General features: G+C 41.6%; 1 protein-coding gene across 5 annotated transcripts in view; it reads right to left on the bottom strand.

The window, feature by feature from the left end:
- Window positions 1-9,126: 9,126 nt before the first annotated feature.
- LOC102943777 (spermatid perinuclear RNA binding protein) overlaps window positions 9,127-25,787 on the bottom strand; it is an 87,715-nt gene continuing 71,054 nt past the window's right edge. For all 5 annotated transcript variants that reach the window (XM_043530786.1, XM_043530787.1, XM_043530785.1 and 2 more), the window contains 6 exons: window positions 23,784-23,942; window positions 19,601-19,735; window positions 18,395-18,535; window positions 15,061-15,184; window positions 12,471-12,515; window positions 9,127-9,569 (listed from right to left, as the gene is read on the bottom strand). In XM_043530786.1, the coding sequence (XP_043386721.1) occupies window positions 9,493-9,569; window positions 12,471-12,515; window positions 15,061-15,184; window positions 18,395-18,535; window positions 19,601-19,735; window positions 23,784-23,942 (681 nt within the window). In that variant the 3' untranslated portion in view covers window positions 9,127-9,492. The remainder of the gene's footprint in view (window positions 9,570-12,470; window positions 12,516-15,060; window positions 15,185-18,394; window positions 18,536-19,600; window positions 19,736-23,783; window positions 23,943-25,787) is intronic.

Below are 25,787 nucleotides of genomic sequence, written 5' to 3' on the forward strand. Positions count from 1 at the left end.
TACCTGTATGCTGAGGTGCTCCTGTTCCAGTGCTTGGGGGGAAAAAAAGAGGGGTTTCATGGCCATTAATGAAACTGTGCACTGAGCTGAGATATACCAAGGTATGAAGCATTAACAGGTGTGGATAAGTAGCAGAACAATGGCAGAGAACATTCCTGATCAGATTTCTGTCCTATGCCAACACGCAGTGTCAATTAACTTACCAGACTCGATGGTTACCATCCAAAATGTGATCTGTCAAGAAACTAAGGATGAAAACAGATGCTACAATCCTTGGGCGTGGATTTCCGTGTGGCTGACAGCAAGAGTTTCTCCTGAGAATTGCTCTGAAATGGCTATAATAAAATTTCCACTTTATTACAGAGATCAGTTTCACAACAAACTAGATTTGCTAAAAGAGCAGAAAAATGAAATCGCTGGGCAGTTAAGACAAGCCGTCTGCACCCATTAGAGATAGTAAACATGTTTTTTCAAGAGATTTATTCAGTGATGAGATTAAAGAAGGATAGGTGCCCTCTGAATACTGAAACTGCTGCTACTGGATTTTTAAGGCAAAAGGACTGCACATATCAACAGTCTTCATTTGAGTCCGGAAGGTAGGTAGTTTTCAATCTCCTGATGTCAGAGACACAGGTCCTCCCCTGCCTGGAAACACCAACACTTACCTTGTGTTTGCAAATCATCATGTATCCAAGAAAGTCAGTATTTTTTGCTTTTAAGCGACACTGCCCTTGAGCTGTTCAGCTCAGCCACACAGACTGGATTTCTCTGCATGAGCTGCCTCTGAGACCTCATTGGAACCAGTCTGAAATATTAGGGTTTCTTTCCTCAACAGAAGAAGCCTGATTAATCTGAATTTAGTGCAGGCTGCTATCTAGCAGAATTCCAAGCTGCCACAGAAACAATCTCACCCTTCCATTATAGGTACATGGAGGCAAAGGGTAACTATTAAGCCAGTGCCCCAGAGAGGTAAGATCACTTTTGCTAGAGAGTGGTCAACAAGGACTCCAGATACTGCTTGAGGACTAAGTTTGAATCCTGTGACATATCCCCTCAGTGCCTGAAGTTAAAGAGACAAAGTGAGGGAAGTAATATCTTTTATTGGACCAACTTCTGTTGGTGAGAGAGACGAGCTTTCGCGCTTACACATACCTCGTCTTCAGGTCTGGGAAACTAACTGAAAGTGTCACGGCCTGAAGTGAAGTAGCAGACATTCTGGAGAAGTTCCTCCAGACTTGAACACTCCATAAGCAATACAAGTAGGTGGAGCATATGTTCACGCTCCCTCCACATCAGGGGAGTTGTGAATGAGAAGATACAATGACAGCTGCAGAACTTGGTCCCGTATGTTGTCACCTTTGTCCGTAGGAATTGCCAGACTGGATCAGATCAGTACTCCATCTAGTCTCAGGTGTGGCCAGCGCCACATACTTCAGAACAGCCAGCCCATAGGGAAAGGTTTCTTCCTAGCCCATTTGGAAGTCTCTTCGTGCTAGTGCCCTGTTCTTCTGTCCTGCCCAAGAGGGGAATTGTGGTCAATGAATTTTTCACTCAGTGGTTGCTGGGGAAAACCGCAGACTCAGAGTGGTTTTTTGTGTGTTATAGGCCTTTACCTAACTAAGATCCTCCTGTGGTTAGAGAATATAACCTTTTTATGAGTAAGACACTTTACAGATCACCCTTCTGCTAGAAGGCAAGTGCAAGGATGCCTTTTCTCTCCACAGCGTGAAGACAGCTGAGCTGGGTATCTGCGTGCGCTGGGAGCAATAGTCACCACTGCCTGAATGATAAATTAAAATTCTCCATCAAAATTCACCATTTTCTTAAAGCTTTTCAAAAGGTTAATTCAAGGCCATTAGAATGTGATGCCAGAAAGTGCCTACAAACCTCCTGCTGTAAAGATTCCACAGCTTAAAAAACTCCATTCAGTTATTTACCGGGATGTTGAAATAGATTGCTCCTCCCAAGCTCCTTGACAGAGAATCTCATAAAAGCAAAAGGTATTTAACTCCAGTGCAACTCTTGGCAGCAGGACTGACAGAACATTAAATGGGAGCCATCCTGATTGCTGGAATCATGTAATTAACTCCTGCTGGCTGCACGACAGCAAATTAGACAAATTAGGAACCACCTCCACAGGCGCTAAATTGCCTTTTTTTTGTGCAGGCTGGCTCGTGTACTCCGTCCGACAGGAACCACTTGCAGCAAGAAACTGCATGCTACACAGTCGCTGCAGGTACACAGGAGGCACTCGCCATCTGAGCAGCACAATGCCCAGGAATAAGGTTGCCCTGTTGCAAATACTGAATACATGTTAAAGAAGAACACAGGTAGCTAGAACTGGCACAGAGATGATGTAATGGCAGGATGCACATCTCTTCTGTTAGCTAAGAGAATGGCCCTTTACAGCTGTTTATACTGCTGTTGGACACAAGCAGTTTAGCCCAGTGATGGGGTGGGACCTACGCCTCAAAAGGCACAGGCAGCTTTTAAAAAATATATATCCCCAGCACGTACAATAGGGTTAATATAAGATGACTGACAGACAACAGCTGCCCTTCAAACATCCTCTCAGAAAGCGCCTGACTGAACAAATCTCTGGTGGTTGGGGAAGCAAGCCACAGAGTCCTTCAAATATCCTACACCACAGACATGAACCCAAGCACTGCTACTGACCTCACCCACGAGCAGGGAATATGATGAAAAAGGTAGAGACTTTAAGGTATCCAGGATCTAAACCATACAGAGCTTTGTAGATCCAGACTAAATAGACAAATGCTAGGAATTACACCTGGAAATGAAGTGGAAGCCTGTTTGTTCTCTGGAGCATAGGTGTGACATACCGCAAAGCTTCTGTATGGCTTTCAGACACACTTTCAGGTCACCAGCCGACCACCAAGCCAGTACCACGTTCTGTTCTCCCTTTCCTGGGGTTAAATGTCATTTTGGGGACATATGGAGAAGACAGTAAACTGTAGACTGAGTCAGTAGTGTCTTAACTGATCACCATCCTGTATGGAGGTGCAGCAAAAGGCAGGCTAATGCTATTATACCAAAGGAATATCCCAGAGGGAATTATTTCTACCCATATCTTAACCTCTCTCTTTCTGTAGGAGTTGTCACTTATTCTCTAATTCAGTCAAGAATCTACCCAATATCCAAATTGCCCAGTAATCCTGCCAGAGTCAGTGTCAGTCCCACCCATCTCCAATCTAGAGAACAGGCTAATGGGCCAGTCAATTATCTGGGGGATTTGGTATCTTAATCTCTTGGTGCTAGGAGTAATTTCTAAAGCACACATTAGAATCAAATCAACTAGCTCCAGGGGTTAATGAAGGAAGGGAACACACCAAACTGTGTATCTCCTTGTCCGTCACTAATTGAAAGGGACTTCCTCAGAACTCTGAGCCAGAAGTCCAAGCTACAAAATAACAGTGTTTCTCCCTTGTTCTTAAAGATCCAACAGAATACACATAGCAGCTATAAAGTAAAGCTTATGGAGTCAACTTTGCATCTAGGCCTGTTTAAATGCATTCCAAGCTATGAAACTCAGCAACATTAGAATTGCAGGCTGAAGGCAATGAATACCCCTCTCCTCTGCTGACTTACCTGTGATTTAAACACCGTGCAGATATGGCTACAGAAGAGAGCACTTTCTACTTCCCCTTGCAGACTACTGCCTGTCCCAAGTGCACGTCAGGTAGATGCAACCCATGCTAGTGGTCAAGAGTGACCTGACATTCCAACTAGTTTAAGAACTGTGAATGAGAGTCTAAAAGAAAATTTTCAGAAGTGCCTATGTGACTTCGGCTCCTAAGTCCCATTTTCAGAAGTAACGTAGGAGCCTACATCTCAATGAAAATCAGTGGTACTTAGGATCTTTGGTCACTTAGGCACTTTTGAAAGTTTTACTTTAAGTTCCGCTGACTTTCAGTGAGAAGTAGGCTCCTAAGTGGTGAACATTTCAGAAGGGCATCAGTGGAACCGAATAAGGGACCGAAGCAATTAAATGGGGGTAACCATGGACAAATAAGGAAATTCAGGCTTAACTGTTTTGTTGAAGAGCAGTCAATAAATGGAATAAACTGCCAAATAAAGGCCATTTAAAATCAAACTCTCTCAATGAGTGAGAAGCAGCCAGGCATTTTATTAAATCAGTACCTGACCTGGACAGTGCCTATCACCACCTGAGCTATTCAGAGGAAACCTGAAGAGCAGTTAATTATAATATACCTTACCTCTGATGTGAAATGTATAAAACATTCCTCCTCCAAAGCCTAACAGAGCAGCCTGCTATTGCTGCCCATTCTCAATAGAAGACTAAGCAATCCTCTGCTAGTGAAAGATTCAGACCTTGACTTTAAGAGGGTCTCAGGGGAAGGAGTCCCAAATTTGAGCCTAAAGATAACTGTAGATCCAAATCTGCACTATGTAATAACTGTGTGAGCATTTTACAGCATTTCAACAGCTCACTGATTGCACCCACAATGTAGTTAGATGTTCAAGTGCTATAATGTACAACTTGCTTGCAAAATTGAGTCTGAAGTTTTTTCCAGGTGCAAAATTAGATGCCACTTGTCAAACCAGGCTCTCCCATTGACATTGGTTGAGTTTATAGTTAGCAATTTGTCCAGTAACAGACTATTAATTCTATCCAGATCTTTGCTGGACTGAGTTACTAAGGGTAATCTATACCTAAGATTACATTTTCTGAAATTATGATTTTTTCAGTTGATAAATAAATGCATTTAATTTACATAGTGTGGTGACTTACCTGCTTACTACAAAAAATACTGTACTCTGAGCCTGGTTTACCACTACATTATTCAATGTGCTTACCAGTTTTACAGCAGTAGAATAGTGGTAAATCAAGTCTTTTGTACCTTTCACGTCTGTGTATTAAGAGTGACTATGGGGCCAATATTATTCTGCATTTAAAAGCCACATTCTAAGTACCATTTTTATATGAAAAGAGTTCTCAGCAACTTTATATTACAATGACAGTACATTGCTATAATATGCAAGAGTATATAAAACAAATTTTAAAATGACTATTTAAAAAAAATTTATACACATCACATACACTTAGGCCTCAATCCAGAATCATTTTAATCCAAGTAAATTTTTGTAAGGTAAGCTTAAAATACAGAATTACTTATTAATGGTTCTGTCTTAATTCCTAGTTTTACAAAACTATGACCAAGCAATTTATTCATGCTGAGTTAATCACCATCACCCCCCCCCAACCTCCCTTTATGAATTAATTTGGCCTAATGTAATTTGGTCTCCGCACATTCTAACTTCATATTCTAAATATTACCAAAGCTTTTCCTCCTTCCTTTGGAGATTAGCATTAATAGTTTTGGGAAAAGATTACTTTCTTATTAATTAGACAATATCATGTAGTCAACAGTACATTTCTATTCTGTACACCTATAGAAAGCCATGTTATGGCTTTATGTACAAATCATGTTGGTTAGCAGACATTTTGGCTTTGGTACACAGCTAAATTTTTCCACTAGAAAGGAAAGAATGCAGTGCTTGATACTCAAGAGTATCAATATGATTAACTTTTCAGACTACACAAGAAGAGATGTTTGGAGCAGAATGATTTACTGGTAAGACTAATGGATTCCTTTTTTCTTATAAACTAATATCTTTTAACATCAATAGTTTTTTATCTTAAACTAAAAGAATTTCAGTGGCCTTTAAAAAACACAAAAGATTGGAAATAAGACCAGTTGATTTTTTTCCTTAAACAATTAAGATTTTGAAATTAAATAAAGGCATAATAAAAGCTCATGTCATATATATGATTCATCACATGTATACGGGAGTTGAAAAACAGTAATTAACATATTCTTCAAGCTGAGAATAAAAATTCTTACCTTTTATACCATGATCTCTGCTTACAGTCATTACATTTCAGCTTATTTTATACAAGTGCATATGGCTACGAAGGTCCGGAGAGAATGAGAATAAAGTGATATTAACCTGCTGAAAACTGTTTAAAAGTCTTATCCTGCAATATATAGAGGTTCCAACACCATTTAAATAAAAGACTTTCATACAGAGGCATCTGTGACTTCAGTTAATAATCCAGATCATTGATTCAACACCTCAAACATTAACCCAAACAGTTTAACGAAAAACAAACAAAACAAAAAGGTGAACTTAGAACAGCGAATTTTTTCTGAAATTTGCCAGATTCTAGAATGTCAGTTATTTTATAAGGATTTTAGGGAAAAAAATATCCATTTCAGAAGTGAAATGACCTAATCCTTCCACCGTTTCACCATATTATTGTGAGGCATGGTTGAGACACATTAGTTCAGTTATACTTGGGAGAAAAGGTGGAATGTTTGCTGCCATGTAGCAGCTCTGGGTTCAAGAATGGCCACTGTCAGCCGTGGTGGCAGTTTCTAGGTGAACTTTGATACTAAAGAGCTGAGCACAATTGTTCAGTTAAAATTCTGATTTAAGTGGTGAAAGCTAAGGCAGAGTTAACTGATTAAACTGGGAGCCCCACCAATTTTTAATGAAGTCCAAGTTTTATACATTGGTCTCTTCTTTCTGGCATGAAGAAATAACCAAGAGACATGTATGCACATTTATTGCTATGTATCCCAAAGAAGGACTGTGGCTTGCAATAAGTATTGCTTTTATTTAAAAGGATCTGAGTTCAGGGAAAATATCTTTTCAAAAAGGAAAAGCTCAGAGTTCCATATTTGAAGCTGAGACCCCCTCAAAACGAGTCACGTTTGTTCTTGCTTTTAAGACATCTACAATAGCCATTTCGAGCCAGACAACCTGATGGTTCTAGAAGTCAGAGAAGAAATCTTGAGGGCTCAAGTGAACAATAAAAGGTGCGATGCTGAGAGGCTGGCAATAGGGACTGTCAATGAAAAAACCACCTACAGTGGAGAAAAGAGCAGAGAAGCAAAAACTTCATGTTAATTTCAAAGGGATTGGCTGAAGCTAAAGCTCCATTTAAATTTCTCTGCTCCTTCAGCTGTAAGTGGAATTTTCATTGTAAAAGGGACACAAGTGGGCACTTTTAAAACTATCAAAACATCTAAACTTCCAAGGTGATCACTTTTTAAACAAAGAACCGACCGCTCATTCATATTTTCAGTAAAGCAGAGAAATGTAAAATATGCAGCAACGGGGCAAGTTTACAATGTGGTTAGTAACTCCCAACAAATGACAAAAAATGAAAAAATGACTTCATATAAATCATCTGAAATGACGGCCATCATGTTGGAAAAGAGCATAGCTCCCTCTGTTTAATGAGCTGGGGAGGAATAAGTTATTGGGCAAGTAAATTTTCAATAAATAAATATTTTCAGAACAAATTGTAGTTTAAAATTTAAAGTCTCAGAAATTCATGGATTAAAAAAACAAAACAACATAAAACAAAAAAAAAACCTTTATCATTAGCAGTTGCCAATCAAGAACACCCCAAAAAAGACAGGGATCTTTTAATGAATATTGTATTACCCAAAAATGGGCTCTCATCAGCCATGCTTTTTCTGCTCCGTGATGGCTCCCTTTCATCCATAGGCCAGCAAAACAAGTCAATGATTTATCAACACTACTCAATTTGAAGGTACCCCCATCCCTGCCATTTATCTCTCAGTGCTAATTCAAGGGATGCTAATGTCAGACTCACTGCTACTGTCAATAAAGGCTACATACTTTATTAAAGTACCACCACCACCAAATGAAAGCAAGAGCTACAGCAGGAAGAGAAACGTTTATGAAAAGATTTAAGCTCATTCCTAAGCACAAATGCTTGGTTGAAGAACAGCTGCTGTAGTTAATTCCAAGGAAAGCAGCTTGTTATACACTTCACCCCCTTATCATGCTGTTCTATAGTTACTCTCCCTGCTATGAGAAACATACGTTGCGTTAAGCCCCATTCTTACCGCGTCATTTAAAAAAACCCACCCTCCCCCAAGAATAGAGTCTGAAAGAGAGCAGAGTGTATAAAGGCATCTTCAATACAGCACAAAACATAACAAACCTACTGAAAAGGAACTGGTGACCTCTGAATGGGGAAGTGCAACCAACAATGCCGCTTATTTTGTGGGGGTGATACCTTAATAAAAAGCACTTTATTCCTTCGTCTTAGAGTCCAAACCACAACAACTTTATACACAAGCCTGGAAATATCCTGGCGACAGTACGGAGCATGTCCTCTGCTCTATGCTCTCAGAGGGCGCATGCAGTCCTCACATTATAGATGTCGCTTTACTTGGGCACCAACTCGTATCAAAAAATGAATACTGGCCTATGGCTGAAATGTGTCACTTTTCACAGCAGCACTCAACAAGAACTGGGACCATTAAATAGCAAGTTTTCATGGGGACCTTGTTGCTGCTTTAGATTCTTATAATTGTAAGGGGAAAAGGAGAACCCTTTTTTAATTAGAGACTGACCACTGAAATAACTGTAAAAATGCTACATGGAAAATCAAGGGTGGGCAGACAATCTTACAGAGTGAAGAAGGCCACAAGAACAAGTGCAATTTATTCTTTTTGGGGGGATGGGGGGGGGGCACTGTAGAAACATCTTTGGAACACTAAAGAATTTAAGCATAATGTTATGATTGTCCTTTCTCTGGGCAATACAGACTTAACTATGTATTCCTCCAATTACAAAACAAAAGTCTTTGCATGGAAATTTCCCTTGTTTAACACAGGTTTCACAAAATATAACTGAATACAAAGAGACCAACTAGTGTTAATAATTCCCTTTGTTTTCTTTTTCAGCATTTTGCATACAAATGAAGAGGCTTCTTGGAAAACGAAGACAGGGTCTACGTTACTGAGCCTTATGATATGTTAATTTCCTTGGTTTTAAAGATGCTAAGGGAATCCTTTCAAGGTACTGATGCTAAGATATATCAAAAATAATAAGCTAAGACAATACGTAAACCCATATTTTACTAGCTTTATTCACCTTAATATTTTCAAAGTTAAATTTTAATTGAGAAGTTTCTATTGTGTTACTGGTTTGTTTTTTTTAAAATAACTACACTCTGACTTAAGTAGTCCTACAACAAATACAGGCCATTAACTGAGTTTCTGTATGACTGCATTAGGAAACAGGCAGTACTCTGTGTTACGACAAAACAGTTTATTTGTGATCAGTGTTTTATATTCTATACATCCTTCACAAATTTAATTTTACATAATCGGATACTTCATTTAAAACGTAAGGTTTAAGCTTCTAGTTCTTCCCTATAACAGAAGGCTGGTATAAGTTATTTGAAAATGAGGTAACATTTCACAGAACATTTTTTTTTTCAAGTTTTAGAGAACTAAATTTGCATTTTGTTAAAATCAAAAAGTAGGAAAAGATGTTTCTTTACAAATGACTTTGCTCAAGTATGTGTTCAAAGAAAACAGGATAAAAAGGCTTTTTTTCTTCTAACATTCTGTACTGTACTGTGTTGTTCAATCAATAGGAATTAGCTTCTGCCATTTGCTAAAAGAATGAGTAGTGGGGAACAGGATATGTTGGGAATTTCATAACTGGTAACAGAACCATTCTCTTGGGTATACCTACAGAGAGAAGAAACGGAGAGGACTCCAAATAAGTTCAATGATCCAATAAAGTCAAGTAAAAGCTTACAGTAATGTTCTCATTAACCCTTTCCAGATGAGTCAGTCAATGAGTTTTGAGGACATTGAACCCCATAAGCAAAACATTTCAACATTTTGTAATGCTTTAAACAGGAGTTTTAATATAACATTAGATTTTATTATCATTCTGATGTTTATTAATTTAGCATGAGCAATATGTTCCAGAAGTAGTCAGTACTATGTTACACTGAACCAGACTGGATTTGGAAAGTTATTTACATTCTTGTGAAGATAGTGGGGATAATCTATCTTGTTCAGTGTCCTGAAGTAATTCGACAGGCCAGCTACAACTCCAAAGATTTGAGACAGTAAATGCTGCTGTGCATAACCGGACGTTCTTTAAAAAGTGGCACAGCACAGGTTTGACAAACCTCCCTTTATATCTGTCCAACCCAGGCACTGATAACTCAATCAAGTTCTATATCCATTTAGACTTTCTGCATTTATTCATATTGTACTGAAGTGGCAAATCTGGAAAGATTAATATCTGCCTAATCTCAGAATTATTATAGCGTTCTTGTGGCCTCACAAACTTCTGCATACTTAAATACTTTTTTTTAAATGGTTCCTATTTAAATTCTAATATTTAACCTACATATCCATTTAGAAATCACAAAGCAGCAACAGCAGGTATTCCAGAGCACCAGATGATCAGAGTGAAACTTCCCAACATGCAACAGCTTACAAAGGCAAAGAGACATATTTACCTTACAGCCAGAAAAGCATTATTTCAGTACTTTGCATCACAATAAGACATTAAAACAGAAAAACTCTTTATGCGAAAAATGGGGGCAGCAGATTTCACAAGACTTTGAAGTCAGCGATATGCCACACGTAAATATCTAAGCGATTACAATTCAGGCTCCAACACAGATGTCATGAGAAGATGGAGGGGAAGGGAAAAAAAAAAAACCAAGAGAAAAAAGGATTGTAGGTAAAACTCCCAGCCCCGCTGAAGTCAATGAGAGTTTTACCACTTACTTCAGTGGGGCCAGGACTTCACCCCATAATCTTATATATAACCTATCCGCCAATCAGAGATACCGATAGTCAAGTATCAGCCATCTTAGACCATCCCAGGGTCATATTCAATACCCACTTCTTAATGTTTCATACAAAGTTGAAGGGTACAAAAGGGATTGTTAAAAAAAAAGCCACTGATGAAACAGGTCCTAAACTAAATATGTTAATTTCCTGCTGGGTGAGCGGGTAGAGGTTCCCTTTGTTATTAGTAACAGTGCAAGAAAGATAATCAAGAATACAGAATATGCTTCATGGGAAATGCTAGTATCACCTGCTGCAATGTGAAAACAGATGGCCAATTCGTATCTTTCTACGAAGATAAGAAAAGCTGCTTTAAATCAGAGGAAATTCCTTATCTGAGCAAAGGCACTTCACTGGCCAATTCCCTTGCCCTGCTCCACAGAAGGAAGCACAGAATAGTAGCAGCTAGTCCTGCGTGGCAGATACTCCTAGACACCACCAATACTAGAGCCGTAGCATTTTCATCGTCAGAGTACAGCAGAAGAGGCTATAGCTGTATTTATAGCGTGCATCATAGAATGGTAACAGTTCCCTCCCAAGGTGTAGAAATCAAGTGACCCAGTTCCACAATACTTCCCTGGTCAGATAAGGTTTCTACACCTGTCGTGTTATCAGGTGGAGTTACTGTTAGCCACCAATTTCATTCAGATTCGATATGGAAGCAAGCATTAGGAAAATAACGCAGCACAGGAATGGTTGGTTCAGTGAGGATTAGGTTTCCCCTTTGAAAAATAAAAAAAGGCTGCTGGAGCTTACTCAGGTGGTTTTGCCATTTGAGAGCTACAGAATTTTACCCCGTTATAGAAGACGGGTTCTGTACACACAGAAGATCAGAACTGGTTCTGAGAGACAGCGCCTTGCTTTACTCTCGCGTGTCGGAACATATCACTGACTCCAAACTGATTTGCCCCCATTGCCACATAAACCTCATTCAAAGTAACCAAAAGGCCAGTTGGAGATAAACAGGCTTTATTCATCTAGTATTTAAAAAGCTGGGGGGTGGGCAGGAGAAAGTACTCTAGAGCTATGAGAGAGGCCCTACGTTTATTTTAGTCCATATGAAATTTATTGCACTGCCGTCTTAGATTTCACTGGGTTTCTTAGCAGAAAGGGGCAGTGCAAGTTGTGGTGCCTTAGCAGGCTTGAAAAAAGAAAAGGAGGACTTGTGGCATCTTAGAGACTAACCAATTTATTAGAGCATAAGCTTTCGTGAGCTACAGTTCTCTAAGTAACCTACAGAAACTCAGTTGGCTTGACCCAAACAGCAGTATTTAGCCTGCAACTATATAAAATGTGTCTGGACTGGTTATGAGATGTCTGTGGCAGTGGGCATTTCAAACAACTGACTGCAATAAGAGGAAATGCCCACAAGACTATCTTATGGACTATCATTTTACCAGTGTTTAGCCAAGGGGCATTAGAGTAATATTCAAGGATGTTAGATTTGGCCCTTAGGTATTCTTTGAATGGAGCACAAGTTGGCTGTAAAAAGTAGGAGAACTACTTTAAAATATTCAATTTCACTATGAAAGGGAACAGGCAGTTAGAACAAGCAGTCCTTCCACAATCAGGCAAAGCATAGGCAAAAAGCTACTCCAACCAAAACAAGAACCACAAGGTTATGGCATCAATTTAAAATGTCCTCATTGTCATATTTAAAATGAGCTCTGATTTTCTTGGATCACACTTGCAAACTCTAGGGCAATCTCTATTTTTGGACTGCCATGATGGTTTCAATACCGTTTAGAGTGCAGTTAATTAATAGTTCATACATACCATAGGCTGGCGCAGCTGGGCTGTACCCATAAGGTGCCCCATAGCCTACAATACAAACAGAACAAGCATTTGGCTTTATTCCCCCCAGCATATGAAGAATCATCAAAGGTCGCAAACTTAATACACGGGCCATACACAAAACAGAAAATCCATTCCCAGTTACGTTAAAATACTTAAGCTGCATTTGGGTGTAATCGTTCCAGATTCTGGCTGCAAAAAAACAAACAAGCCATCTTCCGCGTTTTTTGGAAGCTTCAGCATAGAAGAGTGAAGCTCCACCTCTCTTTCTATTTTCCTCAATATTTTCTCTTGGTTGAAACTTTCCAGTCAATACTGTCGCACTGCAAGAGTTGGCAAGGCCCAGTTTACAGACTCTCTTAATAAAATACTGATATGACTTAATGCATAAAATAGTCATTGTCCTCAAGCCCCCAGTTAGGAAAAGGGAAACCTGGAGGCCTGTGGTAAAGGTCCAAATCATCAGCAGATATTTTTGGTGATTAAGAACACTGGCATTTGGTTTCCGCAGAGTCCAAACTTATTCCACAGAAGACATCTGAATGGCTGGATAGTAAGTAGGCACTGATGGCAGCTTAAAAAAAATAAACCAAACCATCATGGGGATAGGAGGCATGCAAAGTTAGAGGATACATTCAGTTGCTGAATAAAAAGGAATGGTGACAGCATTGTTCTTGGTTATTACTGCTTGTTATTTCATTAAGACTTAGTACCATTCATGTCTGGTAAAGCTTTTTTTGAGGGAGGTTAGGTTGGGGTGGGGAAGGCTGAAGAGGAAAAAAGGTACGTAGGCCAAGAGAAATAAATGCTTAACAAGTATGATGGCTGGGAAATTAAACCTATTTCTGGAAGAATTCCATGCTGGCAAGGACTGTGCCTCTAGCAGGTTACAATGTCTCAAACGACTCCTCAGGCAGAAAAGCAGTTTCAGAAACAATGTTCAAGGCCATTAAAAATGAATTACTGGTTTTTAATATTTATGATTACATCAATATACAGGAACAATGAAGGCACCACATTGCTGACGGTGCCAGGAGGTAAATATATCCAACTACAGGCTGCACTATCAACGTTTGGGAACTGATGAAGGGTGCGAATTAGAGTCTATACTATATCCTAAAGAACCTTGAGCACTAACGATCAGGGGTTTACTCTTTGGAAGATAAGTGAACGTTGGCCATTGAACTTTGGCGGCAGAGAGACCAAAGAATAAAATAAAATACAGAGAAATGGAGGCGATTCCCTCCCACCCCCAACTCCTGCGCATTATCTTCTACACCAGTGTGGTTCAACCTCTTCAGATTGGCAACCCCTTATTCAAACTCAAATTTTCGTGATTCCACACCATAAAATGAATAGACAATGATAACCCTACGTAATTGGTTTGTGTAGCAGGAGAGGTTCACAGAGAATACCTGACCTTGAAGGGTAACAGCATGCAGGGAATGGGGGAGCAAGATTTTCTTTGTTTTAGATTGTAGTATGATTTTCAATGCCTCACGACCACCTGCTCCCCGGGCGTTGACACCCACCAGGTGAGATACAGTGTTTTAGATGAAGTGAAATACAGAAGAAACCCAGAAGTTGCTATGCACTTCATTGTCTCTGTAGCTACAGTTTTGTTTTTTGTGGCTGCTAACCTGCCAATGGGAATCAACCCTAAAACAGCCTGACCAGCGATGTGAATTCTGCGTGAAGGGGCCCAAGTATAAATGGGAACCAAAAAGCCTTTTAATTTGGACCTGCAGTTTTGCTGCTCAAAGCAACGCAGCCAACATTACACAGCATCATCAGTCAGAATATGAATGTGAATTTCCTTCCTTCATTTCTCCCAACATGACAGCTGTTAATAGACATCTCTGCTCACAGCCCCAGATTGCGCAGGGTGCTCCCGAGAGCACAATGACTTCCAAATCTGCCAGCATAATCCCCACAGTTCACGACTCTGGAACGCATTCCAGCACGGCAGCAAGTTCCATTCCAACAGCCGTTCCCCAAGAGGACTGAAGGGTCTCTCTTACTGTGACTCAGACTGCTCCTAGAGGAGATTCATCAGGCGGCAAAGCACTTCTCATGGGAAGCAACGCGCACAGGACAGTACTTTCATTTTGCATGCACAAACAATACCCCTCTGCTCTTATTAAGGATAATCCTGTAGCATTATCTAGAATGAGAAACTCTTGGTAAAGCCAATCGTAATACTAACAGGCATCTTCCAGGAGACTTCACAACCAGGCACAGAGTTGTGGGAATCATGCCATGGTGAGAGTTATGAGAAAGGCAGATATCAGAATTACAGAGCCCCAGGGAAAGAGCTGGATAGCAATGTGCTCATCTTCCATGCACAATAAACCGCAAGCGAGATACATTTCCAGCTTTACAGACTCTCTGACTTTTCCCTTCATTTAAACCCCCATGCATTTCCCCCTATGGCTCTTCTCAAATGCTACAAAACTAAACAGGTCACCAGCATGGATGAGTCTGACCCATAGAGAGGTGAACATCAGCAGCCATAGTTCATCCACGGACAGCTGGGCTCGACAGACCCTTAGCTGTTAGTGCTATGACGTACCTGGTGTTATGTATCCAGTAGCAGCGGCTGCCCCAACAAATGCCCCTCGTGTTAAAGCACCTCGACCTCTGCCTCGAGCAACCTGGACTGCTGCAGACACAGCTGTATTTAAAACTCCTTTAGTCTGTGCAGAATAATAAAAATGGCATGATTCAGAACATGATACACAAGGCAATCCATGTTAAACCCAGCTAAATGATCTGTATGAATTACCTCTAATGCTATATTCAACCTGCCAGGCTTGTTAAAGGCAATACACACTCACTCAATCCATTCTGAAGCGTAGCTGTGCAGAGTTGGGGACTGTGGAACAGACCTATATGTGAGCTCACTAGTTCTCCATTTACAGAATCCCCTTCCCTGGACAGAATGAACGGAGCATTGGCAGCTGTGCCAACGGCCATCTTTGTTTCATTCCAACACCATAGTAATCAGCTCTCTTACTTAGCCTGAAAGCTCTTTGGGGCAGGGATGGGCTATCTTTTTGTCACATGTGCGACGTGACTCTGATAGGGCACCGATGTGCCACTACACTCTGCTACTGATCTGCACTTCGCTTGCCTGTAGGGAGCTGCAGGGACGTGGGGTCCCTGCTGCAAAGCTGGATTTGTTACATCGTCAAAAATCCTGGACACTTTTTGAGAGAGTGACGTGGCCCAGAGGAGAGGGGGAGGATATTGACCCTATTTCTTCCCACCTCTCCTCTCTGGCTTGCTCTGGCTTGCTCCCCCCATGAAGTGCTGAGCTAAGAGCTGGAGCAGTCAAGTTGGGGCGAGCGGGGAGGGGGGAAAGGCGGGAAGGGAAGCGGGAGGGAGGGAGGAGAGAGGGGAGAGAGAGAGAGAGAGAGAGAGGACAGAAGCATTGGCATTTTTATTGTAATATTTCCCTGTAACATATCAAAGGTGAAATCTCAGCCTTATTAACTTCAAGAGGACCAGGATTCTACCCCAAATGAAGCAAAAAAGCCTGGGTAAGATTTTTCAAAAATACTAACCTATCCTTATGCTCCTAAAGTCACGCTTAGGGCTTCTACTCAACGTTTAGTTCAGGGCAAGCGGGGCTGTAAATCTGCCCTGCACCAGCTTGCCATGCACTAAGTGTCTGTGTGGACCCCCTGCTGATGCACATTAACAGCTAATACATGCTGATCTGGTCCCATTTCAAAAAGGACTAGGCTAACAATGTACTAGAGTTAGTCTGTGGCCAGCTAGTTCAGGTAGATTCACACCTCAGCTTGCCACTAACTGTTTGTGTAGACGAGCCCTTAGGCATCATTAAACTGGGTTGCCAGATTTTCAGAAGTGTTGGCCACGCAGCTCCTGTAGGTTGGGTTGGCAACTGTCAGATGACTGGCACATTTCAAAATTTGGCCACTGATTTTGACTTTTAGGAATCTTGGCTGCTTACAGTTAGACTCATTAGATAGGAATTAAACTTGAAACACAGAGTTACACTTCCTTTGGGCTAGTATGTGCAATATCCATTCAATCTGATAGATCTTTTCCCATGTCCTCAAATGGAGATAGATTTGCATAGAATCATAGGACTGGAAGTGACCTCGAGAGGTCATCTGCTCCAATACCCTGCACTCATCCCGGACAGGTGTTTGTCTAACCTGTTCTTACAAATCTCCAGTGATGAAGATTCCACAATCTCCCTCAACACTGGGATTAATTGCTTTACTACCCTGACAGGAAGTTTTTCCTAATGTCCAACCTAAACCGCCCTTGCTGCAATTGAAGCCCGTTGCTTCTTGTATCCTCACAGGTTAAGGAGAACAATTTTTCTCCACCCATCTTGTAACAACCTTTTATGTACTTGATGTAATGGGCCTATCCGTTTTAAATGCTGAGTGTCTCTAGTGGTAAGAATACATCCTTCCTACTTAATTTTTATTTTCTGGCCCACTGTAAGATCTATTCCCCTCTTACATGTCTGAATAAATCCCTTGCCTTCTCTCTTTTCATTTTGTTATAATTATCTTATTCCTTAATTACCTTCTGGCTCCGGCTGCTTATCCTACTCAGTAAACGCCATTTCTTAATTTTTTCTTCTCGAAGTGCACAATACCTACACTTGTGTAGACAGCTCAGTTGTTCTAACCCTAGACTGCGCTGGCCAAATCTCCTTTAGAAACTCTGATTTTTCCTTCTTTTTAAACAAAGGCAGAGAGTCTGCATGTGTGCATCAAACCACATCGTTCCCCAAGCATAGTCAGCAGCTGCAGGCTAACTGGCAACCTCATGTAGCAGATCAGAGAGCTTTAGAAGAGTAGTATTGACATGGCTTATTGCAAAGAAATAAGAGCAGAATATGACTAAAAATCAGAGTCATATTCTTAACTGCTGTCTTTGTGTGGAATAACGTTCTTCAGGAATTGGATTTTAAAATAATAATGGAAGCTGAAGAACTTCCATGATGCAGGAACTAGAGGTCTCAGTGCGCCCAGGAGAATTCTATAAACATAATCGTTAGGTACAGAACTTAACGAATACACGTGGCTGATAATTTCTCTGAATATATTTTATGCTGCAGCAGGATGGAACAAAATTCATTTTTGCAAACACTGGAAAAGAAATCCTAATTCTAGTTAATCTGCACAATGCAGATCAAAGCTGTAACTGTTAGGACTTTTTCTGTGTGTGGCTCTCTGGAAGAAGTACACTGATAATATAGAATGGACAGATCACTGTGGCTCTCAGTAACCTTTTAAATTATTTGAATTATTAGAATCTAATATAAAAAGAAGATTGAAGTGAAGTTTTTATAAAACAAATCCTCCTCATCCAATGACATGCTGCATTTGAAAAGGGATACCCCTCAAACAGTTTAGGCTCAAAATTCAACTTAGTCTAGAAGCTAGAGGTTGTGTCTATCACCAGGCTATAAACGAGGTATTCTTTAAGTCTGCCTCTGTTACTATCAGAGAGGCAGTGCAGCCTAGGGTATTGCACTGGACTTGAACTCAGGAGACCTGAGTTCTATAACCGACTCCAGCACTGACCGACTGTGTGACCTTGGGCAAAGTCCCTTCCCCTCTCTCTGTCTTCTTTATGTAAGATGGTAAGCACTTTGGGGCATAGACTGTTCTGTGTCTTTGTACAGCCCTAACACACTGAGGCCCTCACATCAGCTCAGGCCTCTCAGTCCAATTAACAAATTACTAACAACAACAGAGTAATAAAACCAAAAGACAATGCTTCCAGTGGACCTGCTGAAAAACAACAGACTGAAGTCATGTGCCCCTCTGCAGCCACCATTATCTAATGCTACCCCAGGGCGGTGCTGACATAGATAATGGTGCTAACTATACAAGGCAACTGGGGATTCTTACCTGAGGGAGAATCTTCTTTTTCTTATTGTTGGCTGCATTAGGCCCAGAAAAGAGCTTCTCAAGTGCTGCTAAAGCAGCGCTCGCTTTTGCCACCTTCTTATTTGGACCTGCGCCTCTGAACTTCTGCCCATCTACTTCTACCTAAAGCCAAGAGGTTAATTTAGAGCCAATACTTTTCCTGGTGGGAACGACAACTCATATTTACAACCAGATCCCAGCTGGAATCACGAGCCATTTATAAAAAAACTTCAACAACAAGTAAGTCCAGTTATGGGTGAAACTAACTTTTATTTCCTCCAGTGAGTTCAAAGCACTCCACAATCAAGAGCTAATTAAACCCAGTAGCTCCATGTGATAGGTAGTAATCACTTGAGCCACTAACCACTTCTGAAATACAGCTGATTAACAGGACAGAAGTTAGGAATCCCATATCAACTTGAAACTGAACGGGGAATTTAAAGAGGTAAAATACATTTACTTGGGATGGAATTTGGCAGGGATTAACTCGCTGGCACGTGGGAAGGTTGCCATGAAGTCTTTGGTGAGCAGGACCTTAGCTTTATATCTCACCCAAAATTATACTTTTAAATGATCCCCAAACCCCACAACATTTTTGGGGCACCTCCGACCCTAATCAATCAGCTTTGCACCTCCATCATCTTCAAGAACCTGCATTATGGCTACCCTTTGGCTAAAGAGAGCTACCTTGTACTCTCTTTAGAGACCATCAATGCTGATTCTAGGTCAGCCCACGAACCTGCTGCTGCAGAGTAAAATGAGCCAGAGACTGAATGGGCTCCCTCTGTTACATCATTCCTAACCCCTGCTAGGCTGGCAACAAGAGGATCAAATCAGGGCACTCATACAGGGCTGCCAGGACCCGTCCATGACACACAGTGGGTAGTGGTTTTCGTTACTCAGCTGCCCTCTCCCCATGGCAGGGCAGGGATGTGATGTGTTTAGGGGCTTTCATAACCAAATCCTCCTTGCTGAATTACCTAGGGCAAGGAGAACATTCCCCTGCCATCTCCACAGTCATCCTGGCATTGGGAGATACAGGAACCTGAAAAGGTTACCATCCCTCTTGTGGAAGAGAATGAACAGTAAGGCTCTGGAATAACATTAAGTGGCAAATGAAAGCTACCAAGAAGACTGAAGCACGGACAGCAAAACCACCTGCAGATTCCTGAGCACTGCTTCACTCACCTCCATTACAAAGCGCTTATCATGGCTCCCACCTGTCTCAGAGATGAGCTCATACTTAAGACCTCTTCTTTTTTCATTTAGCTCCATCACTGGGTTTTTGCCACTTGCTGTGAGGATAGGGCCCTGAGTTCTTACCTACAGAGACAAGATATATTATAACCGTAACAACTCTGAATGGCAGACACACATCTACAGCATGTCTGCCTATAACAGCTGCCCACCTGGACAGTCTGGCTGCCCACCTGGAAAACGCCAGTATTAATCATCTTCCTTTTGTGTTTCTGCAACAGCCAGTTCTTCCTGATACATCCGCCTTAGCAGGCTCTCTAGGGACGGACCGGCAACAGAGACACAGCATTGTCAGAGCTTCAGCACAACCTGCTGCACCAGAACAGCAGATATGAAGCCCCGCCCCCAAGGAAAGCGGAGGGATGAACCATTTAAAAAATAAAATAAAATAAAATACTGCCACCCGCTCATTTCAAGCGCAGCAGGCAGCTAGCCAGGCAGTCGGTGTCTCCATGACCAATCGCGATCACCTTCACATCATAGCATGGAGCATCATGCTGCTGGCTGCCCCGGGAGCCTAGACTCAAAGGGCACCCAGGCTGAAGGACAGACCATCAAGGTGTCAAGTTTCTTGAAAGCAACTCTCTGCTACTAAACAGAAGGGGATTGGCTTTCCCAGCTCCGCACATCTCTACTGCCTCATCTAACCATCCCTTTGGCACTTCCAATCTCTGACTGGGGAAACCACTGAGTGTAGGTCATACATCACAGTAGATATAGCTGGTTTCAGAGTAGCAGCTGTGTTAGTCTGTATTCACAAAAAGAAAAGGAGGACTTGTGGCACCTTAGAGACTAACCGATTTATTTGAGCATAAGTTTCATGAGCTACAGCTCACTTCATCGGATGTAGCTGTAGCTCACGAAAGCTTATGCTCAAATAAATCGGTTAGTCTCTAAGGTGCCACAAGTCCTCCTTTTCTTTTAGTAGATATAGTTGTTATCTTGGATTAGAAATGCAGAGACAAAGAGCCAGTACACCAGTATAGCAGACTGCATTATAGTCTGCTGTGCTGGAAGCACCAAAGCAGATACTGAAAAGTGAGAAGAACATAGAAAATTAGGAGAGCCAGGCCAAGATTTTCAGAAGTGTCAAGTACCCAACTCGAGGCACCTGCCCTCTGAAAATAAGGTCCCTTTAAGGCATCTCAATTTAGGCACCCAAAATCCTGAGTCACTTTTGAAAACCTTAGCCCTTGTAAACATTTCTAACTTTTTACATGAAAAACAGTTACGATTTGCCTTTAGTTAAAAACGATCTAAACGATTCTAGTTCTTTTTAAAACAGGGTTAAAAAGGCTAATATGATTGTGATGCTGTATGGAATATGGGAGACATTTTAATAATATTGTTGATACCAATATTATAAAAGTGCAATGAACCTTACTAGATATACCATGTAAGGTATCATCGGAAAAGTTATAATTCACTAGATACGGTAATCTTGTTTATATGTTTGTATTATCTTTGTGTTGTAAGTTATAGATATTTAGAGTATATCCGTATTTCCGAACTTGTGCTGTGCATCTGGGTGACATCCCCAGACAGATTGGCATCAACACTGCCCAGCCTGCTTGATGGCTCATCAAGGGACATGAACTATACACTGAACTCATTGAAAGGGTCAGGGCTACATCTTATGACTCAGCAAGGCATGCAGGGGCATGCCTATGGACAGAACTCTAAGGCACTCCAGGGGATGTGCTGGGCAGCTTGTGTTTGAAACAAAGGAAAGACAAGCCGCATGGCAAAAGACTATAAAAGGTAGCTGCATCTTCTCCATTTTTTCTTCATTCCTGCTTCTTACTTCTGGAGTAACTTTTCTACAAACTGAAGCTCTGAACAAAGGACTGAATGACCCATCCAAGCTGTGGATGTATTCCAGAGGGACTTTCAAGCCAGCGAACTCACCAACACTGCTAATAACCTGATACAAAGACTTCAGAGTCCATGTATGTATGTAATTGTTTTATCATTTAACAACTCTTCTTATCCTTTTTTCTTCATAGAAAACCTGTAGTTTTAGATGCTAAAGGATTGGCTGGCAGCATGGGATTTTGGGAAAGGTCCAACCTAATACTGACCTGGGAATAAGAAAAGGAGGACTTATAGCACCTTAGAGACTAACAAATTTATTTATATTTAATGCTCAAATAAATTTGTTAGTCTGTAAGGTGCCACAAGTCCTCCTTTTCTTTTTGCGGATACAGACTAACACGGCTGCTACTCTATGACCTGGCAATGTGGCTGGCCCTTTGGGGTCAGAAGAACATTTTGTATAGTGAGCAGAATTTTTAAAATAACTTCTCACCTTACTGCACTTAGGTGCTGATTGGGAGTCTGAAACTGGAATGCAATAAAGGGGCGGTGTGGTTTTTTTTTTTTTCCTCCTTCTTCTTCTTGGTAACCAGGGTGGGGATCAGAAGCAGTTTGTGACTGGTTGGGGAGTATAACTTCAGTGTTACCCACAGTCTTGGGAGTATCTGCTCTCCTTTTTGCAACCTGCCCTGACCTTGGCATTTCCAGTGAGGGCTACGCTAGGCATCCTGGCTCACAATGATTATTAAGGCTATGAGTTGGTCACAGAAGTCCGGGATTTTACATGTCCTCCAAGACTTCATCACCAGGGAGGGGCACCTCGGGCTTTTGCGATTTATTGTTTATTGCCCATGACCTGTCTGTGACTTTCACTAAAAATAACTGACAAAATCTCAGCCTTAGTGATTATACATTGTCTGGATCTAAGTTTGAAGTCACATTATCTAAATTGGTTAAGTTATGAAGAAATCCACATTTCAATGTACTGAAAAGCATCTATAGAGCAGGCAGATTACTTAAATTTATATGTATAGCAAAAAAGCACTTACATTTGAAAGGAGCATTATATCTAAAAATAAGGCAAAATTCTATATCTATTTATCTGCACAACCTCCTGAGTGCATCACGAAGGTATCAGCTACAGCAATGAAAATTCAAATTAAAGCTCTCGCTTCCATGCTTAACACAAACACGCTTCTAGAATTCCTGGGGATGATTATGAAGAATGGTGGTACAAATGGAGATGGGGAGAATAGAGCCTAAGAGTACGTCTACACTGCAATAAAAGGCCCACGGCATGGCTGCGGCTGGCCAGGGACAGTGGACTTAGTTTACGGGGCTATAAAATTGCAGTGTAGACACTTGGGCCCGGGCTCATTGGGTCTCAGAGCGTGGGCTCCAGCCTGAGCCCAAATATCTACACTGCGGCCCAAGCCCCACAAGCCTGAGTCAACTGACCCAAGACTCGACGCCCGCAGGTTTTTAATAGCGGTACAGACACACCCTAAGAGAGAACTCTGAATTGCTTGGTTTGTCGGCTCATGAGAACTATGTAAATATTGGAAATGGTTTAAGAAAATATTTAATTAATAACATACTGCGGACCCCTTCCAACTGGACTCTTGGAAACATTCAGCATAAACTGGTCAAGTTAAGGCATTTGGTCCTTCAGGGAATACTACATTTCCCACAAATTCAGTGGGAAAACAGAAGCACAATTTGCTCTTTAGAGTTCCTTAATTAAGCTACAAATCCCAAAATTAAGCTAGCGTAACTTTAGACTGTAGCATTTTTCTAGTCAATTCATAAGTACACGTTTAAAGACATGATAATGCCTTTCACATTATTTAAATGCATCCCTATTCATTGTGTTACTTTTCTGTACTTCTATCAATCTATAGGTACTTTTAATGTAAAAACAGCTCCAAACAATGAATTATGTTATAAAATAGAAAAACATTACACTTGTTACTTATTTGTCTTACAAGTGTGCCAAGATTGAGGCCTCAGCGTGCTAGGTGCATAGTAAGACTGTCTTACCCTGAAGAGGTCACAGTCTAAATATGACGAGAGAAAGAAAAAGAAAGAAAGAAAGAAAAAAAGAAAGATCCTCACGTTACGGCTCAGGAACAGAGGCACAGAGAGATGGAAGGGATTTGCCCATGGTCTCACTGGCAGTCTGTGGCAGAGATGGGAATTGAAACCTGATCTCTTGATTCCCAATCCAGTGCCTTAACTACACAAGACCATTGTCCTCATGGAAAGCTCTCTGTCACTGCGTTTTCCAGTGAATACCCACCTCTAAGGTAGAGGAGGTGTCAATTGTAGAATTTCCAGTATTATTGCTTGAGTTTGAAGAGACAGTCTCATTTTTGCCTTCGGTATCTGATTTTTCATCAGAGCTCATGCACTCAATATCAGCATCAAAGCCAGTTGGGTAGCCCATTGCTTGTAATACCTATACCAAACGACATTAAACGAGATGTAAAACCAGTTCGGGGTTTGGAAGTGAATGCAAGGCTGATTATACAGCAGTAAAAAGGCCACATACACTTCAGGAGGTAACTCACTTTGAAGTTCATTTTTCACCCAGTTAAAAACAGCAAAAATCAAGTACTAATGGGAAAATGGACCCCAACCTTCCTAAGCTGCAAAATATAATTGAGAGTTTCCAGTGTCAAATGCACCAGCAGTTCATAAATACCATTTTCCAAACGGAGGCTCCCATGTATAATATGGGATTAAAATTCAACCTATAAAATACAGGATCTATATGCAAAGTAGTTAACTATTTACAACTCCGGTTAGACCACATCCACTATGTAATACTACTTGACAGCGTGACCAAGACATTCTGTTTTGCATCTTAAGTTCCTTTGAGCTCAGCATATACAAGTTTGCAGAGCAAGGACAAAGCGTCTCATAGGAACTGAGGCACCAGGCCATCTGCAATATAGGATGCTACACATGTAGCATCAAGCCCAGATGTTAACTGTTTTCAGTTTCCAAGGTGGCAACAAATGCAGGAGTTACCGTATGCCTGGGTTTTCCCAGACAGAACCCTTTTATTTTGAGCTTGCTTTCTTCTCTGTCCAGGTAGGGTTTTCAAACAACAGGCAACGTCCTGGGTTTTTGCAGAGCAGACAAGCTGCAGCTCAGAAAGACTCCCGATGGGACCATTCCCCTGCAAGTCAGAGCTGCCGGATCCTGCTCACCCAGGCCCCAGCTCTCAGCCTTGGGGAAGTGATCCTGCAGGGAGGCGCTGACCGATGACTGTCGCAGCATCCTGGGCTGGTGCCCTGGGCGCTGACTGACGGCTGGGCCCTGCTATTGTGACAGGGAACGACGCTGCCCCCCACCTCCAGTGAGTACCCCCTGCCACAAGTACGCCCTCCAGCATCCCCAACTGTATTTCTCTCCCCCTGCAGTGTTCAGGTTTTTGGGAACCTGAAATATGGTAACCCTAAGCAAATGGTAACATGCAGCCTAAAGATAAAAATCTTGGCTCGAACACAGTACAGCTGGAATCTAGGACTGAAAAGGTTTCCCATCTGCAGCTGGTCCAAGAACATCAGCTGACAAACATAACCAAAGATACACCTCCCTCTCAGTGCTGTAGGGGTGGCCTGATCTGAGGTGTGCCTGGCAGTGAATCAGTAAAGGAGACCCTAATGGAGATGTAAGGGAGTAATTGGCTATTTTATCTGGACAGGAACGTGAAGTACTTCAAACCTCCTGGGCTGTCCCCAGGCTGCTTTCAATCAGCCACTTTGTAGGAGAGAAGCACAGAACCTGATTTTGTCACAGCCAAACACTTTCCCCAAGGGGTCTCCAGAAGAGAGGGGGCACTCTCCCCCATCACGCACAATGATGCGGCAGGTCAGGCAGTTCTGTGACTGACTCCCTGATCTACCTATGCAGATGTGTTCAGTGGGCACAAAAGTGTAGGTGTGAAAGGACTCTGAGGCCAAGCTGAGGCCCCCCCTGAAAGTTTGGTCTCAAAAGCAAAGCTTGCAGACATGCCTACAGATGCCAAACACTGAACATGGAACTGGAAACAGCATAAATAAATATTCCCCTCCAATCAAGGGGCCCAGGGAGCTCCAGCCCTCTTTTCCCTGCCCCAAAGGTTGGTCAGGGGCAAGTACCTCAGTCACAGACAGCTCCATTCCTCCCCGCCCCGTTCGGGGGTGCAACACCATCACCTGCCTGTCAAAGACAGCTGCAGATTTAGAGCTTTAAGTATATAAACAGTGAACCCTAAAAATGGAAACATCCTAATTTAGCCCTACAATCTCTTGGT

This window comes from Chelonia mydas, chromosome 16, assembly GCF_015237465.2.
Source record: "Chelonia mydas isolate rCheMyd1 chromosome 16, rCheMyd1.pri.v2, whole genome shotgun sequence".
NCBI lineage: Eukaryota > Metazoa > Chordata > Testudines > Cheloniidae > Chelonia > Chelonia mydas.